This window comes from Haliaeetus leucocephalus, unplaced genomic scaffold (genome assembly GCF_000737465.1).
Source record: "Haliaeetus leucocephalus isolate CR32 unplaced genomic scaffold, Haliaeetus_leucocephalus-4.0 Scaffold240, whole genome shotgun sequence".
Taxonomy (NCBI): Eukaryota; Metazoa; Chordata; class Aves; order Accipitriformes; family Accipitridae; genus Haliaeetus; species Haliaeetus leucocephalus.
Genome location: NW_010972676.1, coordinates 1,942,963 through 1,956,720, shown reverse-complemented (window position 1 = coordinate 1,956,720; position 13,758 = coordinate 1,942,963). Strand labels below are relative to the sequence as shown.

At 41.9% G+C, this 13,758-nt stretch overlaps 1 protein-coding gene across 1 annotated transcript; it reads right to left on the bottom strand.

Moving 5' to 3' along the window:
- Positions 1–4,573: 4,573 nt before the first annotated feature.
- GPR148 (G protein-coupled receptor 148) lies at positions 4,574–13,342 on the bottom strand. Its single transcript, XM_010568224.1, has 2 exons — positions 13,316–13,342; positions 4,574–5,563 (listed from the first exon to the last, which is right to left on the bottom strand). Exons 1-2 carry the CDS (start codon positions 13,340–13,342, stop codon positions 4,574–4,576), a joined length of 1,017 nt encoding a protein of 338 aa, XP_010566526.1.
- Between the last annotated feature and the right edge of the window lie 416 nt (positions 13,343–13,758).

The following is a 13,758-nucleotide window of genomic DNA, read 5'->3' as shown; positions in this document are numbered from 1 at the left end:
AGAAACACAGCTTGGCTCCTTTCCCTTTCCTAACTCATGAGAGTCTCTCAAAAATTCTGCTGTCTTAATAGCAGTTCATGAAGAGTTGTTTTTATTTGCCTCCCTGCTCTTCGTACCTTTCAGATTCATGGTGCAATCTGAAGGACTAGAAGCATATTGAAAAACAAAACCATTCAGGATCAGTAGCTTTAGGAATATGCCAAAAATCATGAGGCTTGTGAAAAAATGGCAAGAACTAGCAGTGCTGTGCCCCCAGTTACCAGCAGTGAGGTGGGAGTGGAGACAGGAGACAACAGAAATCAAGTCGCAAGGAAACTTGTAATTTCCTTTTCCTATCACAGGTTTGCTCTCATCTGTCATACCCACCTCCCACAGGGAATGACCACAATTACAGTTTCTGTCCAAAGGATGTACAGTATCTCAGTGTACAAAACCAGCGACTAGTGAAGCAAAGAGCAGATGACTGCCTGCGGGAGCTGTGTAATCTGTCTCAGGGGCAGCCAGTGCTCTTCCCCAGCGCTGGGATGCAGCCCAGGAGTACTCAGGGTTGCCTTGAGTGCAACCAGGCAAATGCCAGTTTCCTTCTGACCTATTACTATATTAAACATCCCTTAGAAAATGACACAGCCAACTGATGGAGCAGGAGTAGACACTCTAATATTAATCACTAAAACTGCAGGAGGTTAATTATTTTTACTGAGTAATTACTCAAATTGTAGCAAATGAACTAAACCCCAAATCCAAAGCTGAGTGCTTGTTTACCTGCCTGGAGATTCTCCGCATCTCATGACACTGAAACTGATCTCATTTGAGGCACAGATCTAACTGCAGATTTATTTATTTATTTCTCCAGTGCTGTATGGCACAGACCCAACCCCTGGAATGCAGGTCTGACTCCCTTCAGTCTGCAGGTTACAGACAGCAGTCAACTGCACTGTAAATCCAACTGAGAGGGAAGAGAGCAGTGGTAAGCGAAGTGACAATGTTGGCACAAGAAAAGAGGGGGAAAACTGACCAGCAATATATTTAGGCTAAAAATTAGAATACCTTTAGTGATTCATGCTATTGCAATTCATTAAAGGATTACTGCCCCCAGCTGCCAAATCACATGTTAAAGTCAACTGCTCTCCATTTCACTTTAAATTAAAATGCTAGGCAGGCACAGTGACATCCAAGAAGTTCACTTATGCAACCTGGGAGAGGTCGATACATGGGCTCTGGTAAAGTCTCAGTTTGATTTTCCAGAGCTTATGTGGAGATATCCTTACAAGGTTGCTAATCACTACAGCCATAAGGTTCTGGCAAATGAAGAAGCCTAACAATCTTTAAGACAAAACTCAATATATTTATGAAAAGAATTATAGGTACCTAGTGCTTGTGATGTTGCCCTGGTGACTCCTTTGGTCCTATTCAGATAGACTGGGGAAATCCCCAAAGGCCAGTGGTTCAAGTGTATGGTGTGTTTCTTCTACACATGCTGTAACATACTGCTTTTGTACCAAACAGCACCGTAATATTCCATGTGAAGAAGTTGTCTACAAGCAGTCACTTAAGCAAAGCTGACCTATCTAATGTTAAACCACCTTAAAGTGGATTAATAAAATATCATCAACTCACAGTGCAGATGACCGTTTAGAATTCCATTCAACGTAACTAATCTCAGTTCAACTAAAATCTTTTCTAGGCAAACACCCATTTTAGGGAACAATTTCCAGGACATGAATAAGATTATTTTATTCATCTTTCTTAGCAGGTTACTTCGACAAAGTAGTGTTTTGTTTGCCTGGTCCTTATGATATCACTATATACAGATTTCATAGATAAACTTGCCACGATCACCAATTTACTTCCTCCATCTTTCAGTGTCCTTCTTTATGTTACCAAACTTCTAGTTGTCTCTAAATATATCCAGGGGATGTGTATGTAAGAAAGAGTTACAGAATTGGCAATATAATTCTACCCAAATCTGTCCTGGAGATTAACTTCATAATTGACAGAAGTTAGCAGGAAGATCAAGTACTATTAACCTGCAGCTACCCAAAGTCACCTATGGCTGTGTATAGAACTACCTTACTTTATACTATTTACACAGTTATCTTTAGTACTTAGCATGCAAATTTACAATATAGGTAAACTTCAGGTGATAAAGCTTGAAAGAACCTTGCATGGACAAAACAACCTGTAAGTTACCAGCATCTTTGTCAATGGGCATTGGCATAAAGATTTGGCCCAGGATACAAACGGCCTGGGGAGTTATGGGTACCTCTTCCATTCTTGATCATATTGCATGCTAAAGGGATTTAGCAGAAAGCACCTGATCTAGTATACAGACATTTTCCCCATCTTTCCTAGTGTTATGGAAGAGCCCTGTTATAGGATGAGTATAAAGTCTTTATAAAAACATAGCTTGTGTGATGGATGTCTATGGTACATTCATCTTGAAGAAAAATGAAAGCAGCCAGTAAAAAGCAACTTCTAGGTCCTAATTTTTTTATTGAAGACTATTGAGAAGAAATGTTGGGTTTTTTTCTGGAAAACAAAGCAATTACTCAGGAATTTAATGCTCCTTTGGGTCAAAATAGGTGAAGCACAAAACCATGGTTAAAGAAAATATGCAATATTACAGTTTATTCACTTGCAACAACTTTACGTTAGAGATGCTCTTACACAAGAAGTGTCCCTTAGCGGCAAAGCCTCTGTTATGTCCTTGCTCATTCCCAGATCTGAACTGGAATTTGTTACCCCCCTCAATTGTGCTGACACAGCTGTTCGCAGAACATCCTATAAACCAGATTGCTGGGATGATCTCGGTTCAAATGAAAACACCACCACTTCTCTTTGGAGGGATATTTTTAACCTGAAACCCCAGAAGCAGTTGTATCAGCAAGCTGGAGAGAGCAGACACTGCAATGTGAGGAGAGTAACAAGCAGTCTGGGAATGAGCAGAGAAAGAGATCAGCAGGAACCTCTCAAACAGGATTCACTGCCAAAAACCATCTTGTGCAACCAGGCACCGATCTCCTCCTGGCTCACACTTAGTGGAATTCTTCAGATGAGGGTGAAATACCCAAAAGCCACATTCAGCACTTTCTGTGTATTGCTTTAAGCAAACAGAAGGTGGAGAGATTCTGCACACAAGGAAAATACTGCACAGAGTGAAATCAAGGGCCATTTTCTAATGCCTTTTTCTTTTAAGTCCAATGTATTTTTGTATAAAAAGTAACAAATTCTAAAAATATTATCTTTAGAAATACCAAAGCTCTTTTCTCAAGTCCAAGGAATGGCACTGCAATTTAATTTTCTCACACTGAAGTTTATGTCTAATGAAATTTTGCGTTCTTTAAAGATCAGAAATATGTTTTACTTATCTTCTATAGGTAGGTGGCTGATCTGGAAAACCTTAAAGGCTCTTACAAGATACCATCTTTCTTGGCCCTGAGTATATCAACAGGCTCTGCAGCCTCTCCTCCTGACCTTCCTAGGGGTTTGGTGGCAGGTACCCAACACCAGCTCCGATACGGTGCAGCTGTAACCTGCGATCAGGCTGCTAGAGAAGATTTTTGTGAGCCAGAACTGGGAGATGCCTCATCAGGGACTCAGAAGCAGTGTTTATGCTTAGTCTTTCTCCCCGGGTCATGTCTGAGCTATGCCATAGGTACACTGGTGCCCAGCCTCACACCTTGCTGCTCCTGCCCTGCTGCCCTAGCTGCTGGGCTCAGTCTTGGCCTGGTCACATCAGTACGGACCCAGCAGGCAATCAGGGCTCTAGGCTGACCTAGACTCCCCACAGTCACCCACCCGCTCACCTCACCCAGCACAGGCACAGCGGGACTGAACCCTGCAGGGAGGTACTGCCACCCACTGCCCCCAGCTCGTTTTCCCTCACCGAGCAGCCCATCCATCTGTGTTATGCCCTGACAGCGTCATGTGCCAGGCTGCCCAACAGACACTGATCAAAGATGACTTCCCATCAGACTGAGATTTTATAAAAATTCAGTGTTTTGCAGATTGGCAGACAGAATCTGTAAGGCAGCTAATACGCTAGCACACTGCGCAAGGTGAAGCACAGCATTTCACTGAGTACAGCAGTTTCCGGAGGCCCCTCTCAGTGTATGTTTTAAAGAATAGGACATATTGGCTCCCAACCTTGCACGAATACACTGTGAGTGAAAGAAATAGCTGTTCTGTTCACAGCACGTTTGGTTAAGGATCCTCTCTGCTGTCGGTGATGCTGTCAAGAGACCTGTGGTTACCCCCTTTGCTTTGCACCATCGATTTTTAATTTTCTATTTTCCAGAAGGGCATCTGCCACAGGTGGATGAAAATGATCTTGATTCAATATGTCCTCCAAAAGATACTGCCTTCCCGCATCAGAATGAAGCTTAGAACTTCATCCAGGGTAGCGTTTGCTGTATTCTCAGCTGTGATGTGATGAAAGATCTGCGGCCTTCAGGCACCCAGGAGACAGAGTTCTTCTTCAGATCACTTCTTCAGAAGCTGAGTGATTTCCATCAGGCTTGCATGCTAACAAGGTAAGGACAACTCCTCTGCTGTGGCTGTGCTCTGCATTGGCTCAGGATGGTGATGGAGCAGGTGACACCAGGCGAAGATGCTTCCTTCTGACAATGGATTTGAGAGATGCTGAGATCTCTCTGTATCGAAGCCCATACAGAAAAGGGAACAAAACTTTAGGCAGAATCATCAGGACATTGCAGACTGTCAGGGAGACCCAGATTCCTGTCTGCAGTCTGATGACAACATTAATGCACAAGAACGATTCTACAAAAAGGGCCAAGAGCGGAAAGAAGTAAAAAAATAACACAGTGTTGTGCATTAAAAATGTTACACTGGCTCTGGAGCAGATGCTTTCCCATATACCCGATTGTTTGGTTTTAAAATACAAAATAGCATAGCAACAAAATATTAGAGACATGCAGAGAAAGATAACTGTGGTAGAAAGCCAGAAACAGAGTTTCACAGCATCAGTCCCATTCAGAGTTAATATTAGTATTACTGGAACCGAGCACATTTCCAGAACACAGGGTACAAAGCTGTGAGTGCTTGATAGCACCAAGAAGAAAATTCCAGGGAAAGCCCCAGAACACATCCATAGTAATACAATAATTTTTTTAGTTCGTGAAGGAGGCAAAATAGCAATGTAGCGCAAAGGAAACAAAATAGCTATGTATGTGTCCAAGACTATTGCAGCAGCTGTGAACAATCCTCCACAGTAAGCCACTGCCAGCAAAAATAATAGGAGGACACAAGCTTCCTTCGGGAGATGTACATGTGCTGCATTGAGAGCAGCTGACAGCGTGTAGAACAACAGGTATATCAGATCAGAAAGCAGAGCATTTCCCAGCAGCAGGTACCTTGTTTCCTGACGGATGCTAAACGTAGAGAAGATCACAAACAAGATGGCAGGAATGATGAGGACACCTGCCACGAGGCCAACAACTGGAGGGATTAAAAACATCTTCATGTTTGTGCCTGATGGGTTGAGAGCCCATTCCTCCAGCAAATAGTACAAAGAAGCATCATCCAAATTTGAGGAACTGTTGAACTCTGTTTCCCTGTGGCGGTATTCAGTTGCATTTTCTTTCTTCACTAAAGCACAGCCAGAGAAGTCCATTTCCTCAGGATTTTGGGATGATTGTCTGACTTGGAGAAAGCAAAATCTTCTACACTGAGTCCTTAGAAAGGCAAATGAAGCAGAGGATGCAAAAAGCCCATGGAAGCAAAGTGACTTCTGTAGCCAATTCTACCAGCTCTTCTCAAGAACAGAAAGTTGAAACTTGTAAGTGAATTCTGTGGTGCCAAAAGATGTTTTTGCCTAAAGTGGAGATTTTCTTTTCTTTCTCCAAAAACTAATGTTTAGAAAATAGAACAAATCTTTGTGTGCTTTAAAAAAAAAGTCTAAAGCCCTCAGCTAGCTCTTTCATCAGAAATGAACAGGTTGATCATTTTCAATAGTTTGAGTGTTCTCATCACATTATCACTCCAATGAGGCAGATGAAATATTAGCTTGATTAAACAAATATGCGATGATACAGAATAACTATTCCACATGTACTAATGTAGGAGAGTCATAAATGTGATTGGGTGATGTTTTGTACCAATTTGTATGCAGTAACACAATTGATTTGAAGTGATCAATAAAAAAGGCTCTCAATCGTGTATCACAATGGCTCTAGTGAATGAAATTATCTTATTTATAGATCACAAACATTTTTGCTTCATGAATCAAATAATGTTATTTACAGATGATAAGCCTTCCCCTGCCTTTTTTAATGCATGATATACAAATACTGAATTCTCATCTATTGCAGACTTACAGTCAATCTGTGAATTGTCTGGGATGAGTGACATATACTATAACATACCAACATACCCTACAGCAGACTTGGCATTTCCAATGTCCATTTGGAGACCTATTCTAGCTTGCTGGCCAGCACGCTGCTGCTGCTTTTACTATCAGATCTCAGTATCAGAGCTGGGGGCGCAATGAGAGAATTGTGAAGAATCTGGACTGCGAGAAGGAACTCTTCAAGTTCTTCCAGTCATGGTCTGATCAGAAGAAAAGCTAATTTTTTTTAATAGGATTAACGCTGGCTAATAAAGCTTTAGTTTTAATCAAAAACACTGTACTGATGCCATTGTTCATCATCTTGTGTGATGCAAAGTGGGCATAGCAGCACTATTTCATTTCATGGTCTATGCCTCCTGCAGTTGCTTAGCCCTGTGGACACCGCACAAAGCAGCGCAGCGCTACTACGACATCACAGTACTTTGCTGTTTACACAGGGCATAAGTAGCAAAGATCAGATCTTCAGAATATGTAGCTTTGTCAGCTCCCAGTTCTAGTTGCTCTTCTCACTGCTGGTGCAGGGGTATACTGAAGCTTTTTGAGTAATGGTAAATATCAAAGGATTACTCCCAGTATTTGAAAAATAATGTGTGCACAAGCCAAAGGTCTGATATAATAGACAAAATAAGTAGTCAATGAAATTTGCTGGCTGCTCAGCTGTTTTGAAGTTATATTATTTATTTAGATGCCTAAAAATAAAAATGTCTAAGTTCAGACAACCTTTTTGGCAGTCCTGACAAGTCTACCAGGACCTCCCACATTCACCAGCATGGTCAGATCTTTAACTACTGTTTCAAGTATGATTTCCTGTTCCTCTCAAGTAATATGGATTCTACTACTGACACTACAAGAGCAGAGGGAACGTGGCTCCTTACTTAACATGGCACTATTGTATTATTACTCCAGCACTACCAGCCTATAGCAATGCAGCACGCTTACATCCACGGGAGACAGCACATAGCCTCACCTCACAGAAAGTCGTGCTGTGCCATGGATGTGCGGTCTCAGGGCATGCCAAGTAACAAAGCAGACAGCTTATGAAACTCAGCATCAGTCATCAAATCTTCTGCACATTTCATTTCCTTACACACTGATAGCTGGCATCCATGAACAGTATGTTAAGACAGTTTGACAGGCTGCACCATATGGAATACAGGGATAGCAAGAAAAACCAATGATAATTTTAAGCACAGAATTTCAGTTGCTATGGTGTCTGGGTAGGCAAAACAGAAGGTGGTTATTTTTGCTCACTCAATCCTGCATCCACTGAAAAGTGTGTGAACAATATTGATGCAATTATACATTTGGCTTCAGGATCACACCCTGCATCTATCAATGAGTCACAACACAGTTAATACCTTAAGTAGACAGTAGCACTCAAACACCCAAACTGTTGAATTATACTATTATTGCAAAATGGAAGGGAAGCAATGAGAACTCAGGTGTGTGCAAATCACTTCCAACTACAGTTTTAGACCTCTGTTAATGGTGGAAGTGTTTCTTGCCTCCCAGCTCATGGCATTGCAAGGATGTCCTATTAATGGACAGATTCTCTCATTTCCATATAAAATCACAACTGTATTTCCACCAGCTGGTTAGGATTAAATGCGAACAAACAAAATAGTTCATTGTCATCTCAGCTGCACACTTTTGGCTGACAGAAAAATAAATGCAAATACAATATACAATAATCTGCTGGCATTTATAGGAGTGTCTAATGCAGCCAAGTATTTCACAGAGTGATGTTATACAGCACTGTAGTTCTGCAAATATATATCTCAAGGGCTTGTTGTTTATATATAATTGTTCAATTAACAAATAGTTCCTATTTTTTCAGTCTAATTATTTTTCTCCTGATGCCTGAAAACAACATCCTTATAGCAGATCTATTCCTTTCTCTTGGATAAAAGAGCTAGAAGTCCCAGCTACATCTGGGAGGGTAACAAACACATCATCACTACTGAAAGGTACAAAGCAAAAGTGCTAACTCTAGCAACCATCCACTGAAGCACCTTTTAAAAATCCATTTCCACAGCCATGAAAGTGTAAATATGAATAATGTAAGGTAAATAATGTGAAAGGTAAGCAAAGGTATAAACTTGCTAATTATTCCACAGTAGCTGACTGCAGGTTCACTGTCAGATGAGATCCTCATGACAAATGCAAAGTAGTTTATGACTCTCTCATTTAGCCCACATGCAAAGAGTACCACAAAGCCCCTGAGACATCACAAGTTCACAGCCTTGCTTATCCTGTGCTCAACTATTCATCTGCTACAGCCTACAGATGGCAGAGTAAGTCCTATGGCATCAGCTTGTTCAGCTTTAAGTGTGCTACTGTAAAAGTCTTCAGAACGCAGGCAGGCTTTAGTTTTACAAAAATGGAAAATAGCAAATAACTGGAAGACAGATTTAACCCCATCAGACCTGGACAAGTCAGATTTCCACAGGGGCTTATAACTGTTCAGTATAGTTCTGCTAGATTTAAAAATTTAAATGGTTGGTGTCTTGGCACACTGATATACACCCAGAATAGGTGGCTGTGGAGAATATCTGCTTGTTGTCGCCTTTCATTTTCTTGAGCTTAGGAGGCATTTCCAAATCTGGACCATTTGCAAGGGGCTCACAGCTCTGAAGACCACTCCTGAAGACACTGAACTTTGACAGCTCCTTGCCATTGTGTCTCAGTGTTCAATATTTTGTGGTGCCAACTTGAATGATTCTCCTGCAATTTCCTGTAAACCTGGCCTTAATGGCCTAGTTATTGATTTTTTAAAATGCTCTCTGATAAATTTATGTTAGGTGGATGCACTTTTTACATATCTTGCTGATTCAGACCTACAGTATTAGCAGCCTCTCTTCTGGCTCTTATTCTGGCTCAATACAGTCTGTATTGATTGTCAAACTGAATCAGACACTGTTAAATACCTTACTAATTTCTGCTTCAATCAACATCCCACTGAAAACTTAGTTACCTTATCTGTTGAGTTTGGAAGATCTAAGAAAGTATGCATTTAGCCATACTGAACACTGTAAATCCAGCAAAGACTGTACTACATTATATTCCGTTACTGACTATAAACAGGCATTGTCAAGTTGAACAGAAAAGGTCAGAAATATTACTGTCTTACAGCAGCTGGTATGGACTTAACTGTGTACACACATAGGGAAGCTTCCTATTTCACAAAGTGTTTAGTCTAACTGATTCAACAAGTCAACAAGCACACTGCTGCCATGACAGGGAAGCACCATACAAGAAAGGGAAGCCAACCAGAATAATGCTAAGATTTCCCCAGCCCTTCATCCCAAGAGACTGTGTTAGGAGGGGATACCCAGAGGAAGTATGTGACTAAATTGCACGCTCACATTCACCTCTGAGGTTCCCTGGGTGCCATCACATCACTGTCTCAGTATGAGCATAGAGTCTTTGACTGTGTGTTCCAGCATCACTCACCAGGTCCTAGCCTAGAAAATTATACTGTGCTTTGGGTCTGCCCCAGAGACCAATCTGCCTGGCCTGGAGCCCAGGGAGAGCAGTGTAGAAAGACCACCTCAGAGTCCACCACAGCAGCTTGAACAGAATTGTTTAGGATGAGACAGTTGGGTCCAACAAATCAACATTTTCACTGGAATGTTGTTTCATGGGGATATTTCCAGCCATGTTTAGTAACAGAGCCTTGAGCTCAGGAGGCTTCATGTGCTAGTACGGTTTCTTTAACTTCCTTCCAAGAATGCCCCCCTTCCAGGCTTATCTAGGTCCAGAAGGCATCTCACTTGCTGGTAAAGGTCTCCCAGCTGTAAAGAGCCAAGTGCCCATGAGCAGGCCAGCTCCTCCCAGCAGGGCAGAGAACCAGCTGCAATTATTTCCTGCCTGTATCCATATTGTCACTCTGGGGAAATGAGCTGCTATCACTGAAAAAAACAAGTAATCAGAACAGTTTAACTGTACTGTTTTTCTGGTTGAGCTTTCCCTTATTCTTCTCCTTTAAATAGATAGTCAATTAAAAGACAACTTTTTTCTAAACCTTTAAGATTCCCTCTAAACTTTTCTGCAAGCCTCTTCATGGTCAGGGCCTGCAGGGGAGAGGTACAGCTTGACTGTCCTAGTCTTATTGTCCTAGTCTCCATGCCTCAGCTATCTATCTCCACTTGGCTCCACAACTATTGTTCAGCTCCTTACTTGTTATTTGCTATAGGTGAAATATATGCATTGCTCTTGTACAAAGTTCACAAATCAGGCATAGCAATTATTAAAGTTAAGGAAGTAAGGAAACGGGTGTGAAAACTAAGCTCAGATTACAATGTTTTTAAAGGTCAAATGAAACCTGAAACAAAAGAAAACAGGGATTAGAAAGTGCTGGATTGAAGACATTTTGATGAGGCTCCCAAACAAAAGAGAGGACATTGAGAGAGAGGCAGGAGGACTCAGCATTAAATCCCTGAATCATTTCTTCTAATTCCAAATACCATCAGGCCATGGTGATCACAAAGCCAAGGTAAATTTTGTACCAAATCTGTCTTGCAGGTGCAATATTGAGAATTAAGCTGGATGTCAGAAGAACAGAATTTTGGAATATTTGACAAATATTTCAACAAAAGTTTAGAGAAGTAATACAACCTGAGGAAAAAAAAAAGTGTCTGTGAGTCCCAGACACAACCTACTTTCCTGCAGGTCACTGCTTGGCCCTGACTGCTGTGAGCTGCAGCTAGCAGAACTCACCCATTTTTATTTCCTGAGCCTGGCAAGGCAAAGCAAGACAGGTTTTCCTTCTCTGCTACAGTGTGTCTTTCATGCTGAAAGGACCTACATGATTCATCCAGTGACATGTTTTCATGTGACCAACTGCAGATATGACCAGGGATTATAGCAAACAACTGCTAGTTTACATGGTCATTTATGGATGGATTCACAGGACACCAAGAGAAGCCATCCTAGAGTGTTTCTTAGATTTAATGATCTCTCCTGCCTACCTACTTTTCATAGCAATGCATTTGTGAACCAGGAGAAACAGCCGACTAAATAAGGCCTATTTTTAAAATATCAGCCTTCTTTCCTAAAGCAGTTTAATTTGCAAGGAGGAACCTTTCAAAAATTTCAAACACTATACAACATTGGCGCTAAAAGGAGTTACCTGCGGAAATCTAAGGCCTTTAGGTAAAGAACAATAACTTATCACTCTTATCTGAGGATTTAGAGCTATCAGAAGAGATTAAACCCATATTCAATATCAGAGTCATGAGCAGAACTAGAAATACACATCTGAATTCGTGGCTCCTCAACTCCTACTTCAAGTCGGGGAGAAAGCTCCTTCTCCTGAGAGAAAGCTTCTCAAATGAGGGAGATACATGCATCCACCAACCTCCTAAGAGATCCTCTGATCTCAGACTGTCTGTCTTTGTGGTTGTGGCTGGCACCAAAAAATTTTATGTCTCTGTCCTGTCTCACCAGGAATGATCTCCAACATTACCTAGGAAGCACTGCTGCATGCAGGCAAAAGCAGAAGTTACCTGGCTATGTCCCTGTCTTAACATGTTTTGTCTCATGTAAAAAGTCAGGCAGTACAGGAGGAATTTAGCATGGTATTTCCTTGAAGGATGATTTGATGAGAAAGGAGACAGATGGCTGAAGAGTGTAAAGTGCAAGAGAGATGGAAGGAAAAAAGGGTAGAAGAGACAGGTTGGCATATATAGGCAGGGGCTTTAATGGTGATGCAGCAGACAGGAGAACCCCAGCCACAGCTGTATGCTGTGACAGTTCCTGACAGCTGGGAAGCATTTGTCTGCACTGTACAAGCTGGGGGATAAAGACAATATAGGAATCAAGATTGAAGGAAATACACTAGGAGTGGAGTAGAAACAGAAAAGAGAGGAAAAATGCAGTATGAAGGAAAAGACATGTTCTTTCTTCCTAGTCATGCGTTTTGATGACAGACTGTGAAAGAATGGATACAATCTGTATATGGCACGGACTAGCACAAGGCACAGCACCATCCTGGGGAGGAAGGAGCCTCACTGCCAAAATTAAGATGCTCCTTCCCAGTTCCCAGTGCTGTACCTAGGAACGGCAGTGGCTCCCAGGTGGCAAAGACACTGAAGCAACAATGATTCTCTGAAATACTTCTGCCCCCAGGGAGACACTGACCTTATCTCACACTGATGAAGCAGGTGCCAGGCACAGCCGCCATATGGCAGAGAGATTAACTGCCAGCATATGCTGTGTAAGAGTCACAATCTCTTATTAGCCAAGCAGGGGATATGCCGTGGGTCGCATACACAGTGCCATTCACAAGCTCTGTTGTCCCTTCCCAGCAGCTCCTTTGTTACTTATCCAGCACAGGTGCTTAAAAATTAGATTTTCTCCACATGAGGCCTCGCTCTGCCTTGTCCTCATAACAGTGGCTTTGTACTGCTCCCACTCATTTCCATAGCAATACCCTGTCCTCTCACATGGGAGATTCAGACTTCATGGCAGGAAGGCAATGTTAGGGAGGGAGAAGGAACACAAATGTTGGAACACAAATGTTCTGAACTTGTAAAGAAAAGAGAGAGTTTTTTTTTTTTAGACAAAACTACCAGTGTTTGGGTTATGCAAGCCCACATCAGCCTCACTCTCCTGGTGACCTCCACAAGCACAAGGCAGAGGGCACATCACCCCCCGATACACCCAGAACTTCTCACCAAACTGGCAGAGTTACAGCTCATGACAGGGGGAGATCAAGGCACACAGAGAATGCTGCTGAAGGCAGCCAACAAGCTGAGATCTTCACTAAATAGAGTCAATTTTATTTCTAGTTTAATTATTTGTTTCTGTCTTCTCCTGTCCAAGTTCCAGCTCATTAAAGGATGCACACGAGGAGCTCCAGAGAAGATATGTCCTGTTTTCTCTTGCTATTGTCCTCAGCAGCACCTAGAGCCAACCAAGGCTCTGTGAACAAAGGTACAATGGTACCTGATGAAGAACTGGGGCCAGATGCATTTTCAGCAATTTAGCACAAATCATACTGAAAAGCAGTGGCAGAGCCAGAAATTAGAATTTCATCTCCTGAGTGTTGGCTCAGGACCAACATACCACACTCCCTTTTCAGTCTCTCTATGCTTTTGTAAGCATTGCTACCTACTAGCGTGGTAGCCAGCTCCAAACTGCCTTCAGATAGCTCAGATATAGCTCAGCTATCCACAGGCAAATGCCCATCCTGTAAGAGTTCATTATATTTACAGCTACTGGGGGTGACTAGAAAAACAAACAATTTTTCTAACCCATTTTCAGAATTTTCTTGGGAATTCCTAGGTCCTTTTAATTGAGCTGCTTTTCCTCTCACGAAGCAGCACTTTCTTGCTCCAAAGAAAACATTTCAGTGCCAGCCCAGCACAACTGATAGCAACTAAGAGGAA